This window comes from Lampris incognitus, chromosome 9, assembly GCF_029633865.1.
Source record: "Lampris incognitus isolate fLamInc1 chromosome 9, fLamInc1.hap2, whole genome shotgun sequence".
Classification (NCBI taxonomy): domain Eukaryota; kingdom Metazoa; phylum Chordata; class Actinopteri; order Lampriformes; family Lampridae; genus Lampris; species Lampris incognitus.
The window spans coordinates 26295448-26300362 of NC_079219.1; the positions used below are offsets into that span (position 1 = coordinate 26295448).

The 4915-nt window shown below is 44.2% G+C and overlaps 1 protein-coding gene across 1 annotated transcript in view; it reads left to right on the top strand.

The window, feature by feature from the left end:
- Positions 1–3311: 3311 nt before the first annotated feature.
- Positions 3312–4915, top strand: part of LOC130117963 (NIPA-like protein 2) — a 23554-nt gene continuing 21950 nt past the window's right edge. Inside the window, exon 1 of the mRNA XM_056286249.1 lies at positions 3312–3572. Within this exon, the coding sequence (XP_056142224.1) occupies positions 3492–3572 (81 nt within the window). The 5' untranslated portion in view covers positions 3312–3491. The remainder of the gene's footprint in view (positions 3573–4915) is intronic.

The window sequence follows — 4915 nt, forward strand, 5'->3', positions numbered from 1 at the left end:
GAGGAGGTTTGATAGGTACCTGGGGGTATGGGCATGGAGGGATTTATGGTGAGGAGATTTTATATGAAATGCGGGATTTGACCGGGAGCCAGTGAAGGTGGACAAGGGTGGGAGTGATGCGTTACCAGGGCTTGGTGGGGGTGAGTACCCTGGCAGCTGAATCCTGCACATACTAAGTCTCTCCAGGGCTTTGCTAGGTATCCCAAACAGGACTCCACTGCAATATTCCAGACTGGAGGTGATAAAGGCACGGATGAGGGTCTCTGCCACAAAGTCTGAAAGTAATGGCCGGAGTCTGGAGATGTTTTTGAGGTGAAAGAAAGCCGATTTGGTGCAAGATTTGATATGTGACTGGAATGAGAGGTTGAAGTCCATAATTACATCAAGGTTGCGGACTTTGGGGATGGGCAGATGAAGCAGCCATCCACGTTGAGGAGATCTCCAACCTTCCAGAGCAGTGCCACAGTTCAATTACTTCTATTTTACTCCAAAGTTACTCAGTTATTCCTGTGTAATGAATGGCCTGCAATTTTAATAGTTTATGTATATATATATATATATATATATATATATATATATATATATATATATATATATACAGAGAGAGAGAGAGAGAGAGAGGGAGAGAGAGAGAGAGAGTACATAATTGCTTACCATGGTAAAGCTGAGGTAGTGAGGGTGAACAGCATTTAAAGGTAATGCCTCTGTAAAGAGAACATGAAACAGGAAAAAGTGATTTACCACCTTACCAATGGGAATGACATAAAGAAACCAAGGATTTGAATAAAACTGTATACAGTCAAACACATGAAATCCTCCCAGTGCACATCGTATAGACAAAGTAAGAGTAAGAACATCTCTAAATTTGTGCCAGACTTACAACACTTCACACGTTGTGATTTGAACGCTGAGTTCACTGTCGCATTGTGGAAGTACAACGACATGAAGAATGTCACCTTTGGGGGCGTCCGGGTAGCGTAGCGGTCTGTTCCGTTGCCTACTAACACGGGGATCGCCAGTTCGAATCCCAGTGTTACCTCCGGCTTGTTCGGGCGTCTGAGGGTGGGAAGCCGGATGTGGGTCTGTGTCCTGGTCGCTGCACTAGTGCCTCCTCTGGTCGGTCGGGGCGCCTGTTCGGGACGGGACGGGACGGGACGGGACGGGACGGGACGGGACGGGAGGGGGAACTGGGGGAAATAGCGTGATCCTCCCACGCGCTACGTCCTCCTGGTGAAACTCCTCACTCTCAGGTGAAAAGAGCGGCTGGCGAGTCCACATGTATCGGAGGAGGCATGTGGTAGTCTGCAGCCCTCCCCGGATCGGCAAATGGGATGGAGCAGCAACCGGGACGGCTCGGAAATAGGGTAATTGGGATGCAATTGGGGAGAAAAAGGCGGGAAAAAAATGTCACCTTTGAGAGTCCAAACCGCAAAAAGCAATGTCTTTGCAGAGTGCCAGTGTTTTCATTTTCTGTCTAATGGTAATCTGTGCAGAAGAGAGTCAAAGAGGTTTTCTGCTCCTCCATTATGTGGCTACAAGGGCTGTAGTTGTAATCTATATCCAAAGTTCCTAATGGAAGACAACCTGGAATAGTTTTAGTGTATTTATTTCATGATTTAAGACAAGAACTCTGCATCATTAAAAATGCCAAATACACCAAACAAGATATTGATTGCTGACTGACGTGTAGCAGGTTTAGTATAAAAAAGTTTACAATGTGAGACCCCTTTTTCTTTCCTTTTCCTTATATAAGCAGATATGCGGTACAGCATACAGTATATCACATTTTCTAAAGTACAGTTTTTTATATTTTTAAATCAATATAGTAACGCCCCAAGAAGAGCTCATCCTTGTTAAAAGCAATGGCAACAAAATCAACAGGTTTCTCCCCTTGCATGTTGGCAGGGGGGAAAAAATCCAAGGTTCGAATAAAACTGAGCACATCAAAACTGTATAAAACCCTTCTCACACACATCAGATAGACCGAGTCTGGACAGGAAGACTTTAAATGTGTGCATCTCAATTTAAACAAGACCTGCGTAATGTAGTACGATGTGACTGTTACACCCCCGACTCAAAGTTCATGACATGTACAAATCAACCTGTTCATAAAATCCCCAAAACACTACATACAGCAGGACTGAATGGCAGTATTTATTTCATAAATATAATGCCTCCTGTCTGAATATTAAACAGCTGTTTTTTTAAGTCAAAATCAGGGTTCACACCCTTCTATTGGCTTGGAGGGCTGGGTGTTGGACGTTAAGATGGACAGCTGGATTCTCCTTCATCCATCTCACTGGCTGGTCTCTGACCTGCAGCTGATGGAGGTCTGGTCAGAAAGAGAGATGCTCTTCCTCCGCCGTCTCTTCTTCTCTGGAGGAGTATCGGGGTCCTTGAACATTTGGACCCGGAGAACCCACTTTCTCCTGGGTTTGTTCTCCATCTGGGTGTCAGGACCACCCTTCAGCCCCCAGCCAGCTCCGTCCTCCTGATGCCCAGCATTGTAAGACAGACACTGGGACGTCTGCTGAGGCATAATGGGACACGAGGTGGCCTTCTTGGGCAAATCAGGAACACAGACCCCCCTCATAATCATTCTTATAGCAGTGGTATGAATAAATGATAAGTGATATTATTATGATGTGATATGATATGATATGATATGAAGATATGAATAAGTGATATGAATAAATATGAAAGATATGCACTTCAAAATGTGGGGAAAATGTAGATGAATATAATAAAAATGAACGCTCACCTACTCATTTCTGATCAAACTGTCTCTCTAAGATGTCACTTGCACTGACTAATTGGAAGGGGAAAAAAGATCAGACACCAGCCAGGTAAGACAAACCTGAGGCCGAAGAAAGTCTCTTAAATAATAAATAAATAAACAAAAGGTTAAATGGAAGCGCTCCTTCGAGAAATAAACAGCACTTAACATCGTTAAAAACAACCTTTTCATACGATTTATTATTCCTCTTTCTTTTAATGGTACTTCAATGTGTGTCTGTGCGTGTGTGTGTGTGTGTGTGTGTGTGTGTGTGTGTTTTGTATATTCTGCACGGATTCTTGTATAACTGCGCTAACATCTGTTGCTATGCATGTTCATTATCTGCAGCTGCGCTGTTATAATTGTGTTGTGATCATAATCGTCACTATGTAAAGCTCATTTTGCTTCCCCGTGTATGAAATGTGATAAATAAACAAATAACAAAGTGTGAAACAAAAGTGTGTGTGTGTGTGTGTGTGCGTGTGTGTGGTGCGCGCGCGCGCGCTGGGGGGGGGGGTTCGTCGCGTCCCTCCCTCTGGTTTCCTTCCGCGAGCTCTGAACTACTTTGCTCTCCGACGCTCAGCTCACACATGGACGTGACTTAGTGTGTTTCGGGACATGACAGAGTGGAGACCAGACAAAGATGTGAAGACGGCCGGAGTTTGGTTCGGTAGGAGTGCAGAGCGGATCACACAGCATATGTATTAGTTAAAACATGGCGGATCCCAAGTATAAACAGTTGCCTCCTCTAACCTCCGCTGCTGAGTTCTCTGACATCCGTGAGAATCCGCTCCGGGTAGGTGTACGCGTCTTCCTGTCACCCACTGTAGGCAACAATAAAAGAGTTTATAGAGAGTTAAACATATCGTGGTGTTTTATGGTCGCCTTTTCAGAGATCATGGCAGTATTGGTGATTAACAACGATCAGACTAATGGAAATGGCATTTTACAACGATAGTGGGTTAGATTCGACCGTCCACAACTGTTTGTGTGAGCAAAGTAAACGTGTTATTTGGTAAAAACTCGACCAAAGCCTGTTTCATATTGACGTCATGACGTCGTTGTAACTAAAGTTATCTAAAGTTACTAAAGTTATCGGTCGGGTAAGGAAAAAGTTTCCACCGGTTTTGGTGCTGCAAGTCACACGCGAATGCCAAGAGAACATTAAGGAGGCCATTAATTATGTGAAGTGTTAAGAATATTAAAGTAGCCAGAACTTCCCCCTCGACCCCAAAGTGCTTTGGGTAATGAACATAATGTGCATGTGTGAGATGTATCGGTGTTGGCAGCTGTCTGAAATCATTTCTTAAGTAATCACAATGAGATCATTGGAATGAAATTGATTTTGCTTTAAGCTTTTAGCTCATTATAGGAGAGAGTTGGATTCTCTCTCTCTCTCTCTCTCTCTCTCTCTCTCTCTCTCTCTCTCTCTCTCTCTCTCTCTCTCTCTCTCTCTCTCTCGCAATTCAGTTTTTTCAGTTCAGTGATGCTTTATTGGCATGACTGCATTAATTACAATGTTGCCAAAGCAGGTAACAGCAAAACGGGTCAACAGAGCACTAAAAAAGAAAAGAAAAGGAATACATATAGATCTGGCAGAAACATAGAACAGCACTTGAACTGCAACTGACAGTAATTGACAGTGTTTTGGTCACTCACTGACCCTTAGGCTATGGCAGTCTGACACATATTGTGCCGCAAGGTGTGCACTTTGGCCCCCTCCTAAAATAATCTCTCTCTCTCTCTCTCTCTCCTCTCTCTCTCTCCTCTCTTCTCTCTCCTCTCTCTCTCTCTCTCTCTCTCTCTCTCTCTCTCTCTCTCTGTTGTTTGTGCCCACACACATGCATGTATACAATTGCTGATGCAGTCAGTATCTCCCTACTGTTTCAGTTTTATGTGTGTTTAAGTGCTCTGTCCTTTTGCCTCCCTCCCTCCCACGCACACACACACACACACACACACACACACACACATTCTCCTCATGCTCATCTTCCTCTCTTGTCACTGTGTTCTGTATGTCTGGCATGTTTCTTCTGCTGTGACATAACAAATGAAGGGGGTGAGCAGAGAGAGAGAGAGAGAGAGAGAGAGAGAGAGAGAGGGGAGGATAGAAGCGATGGGGAGAGAGACTAACAGAAG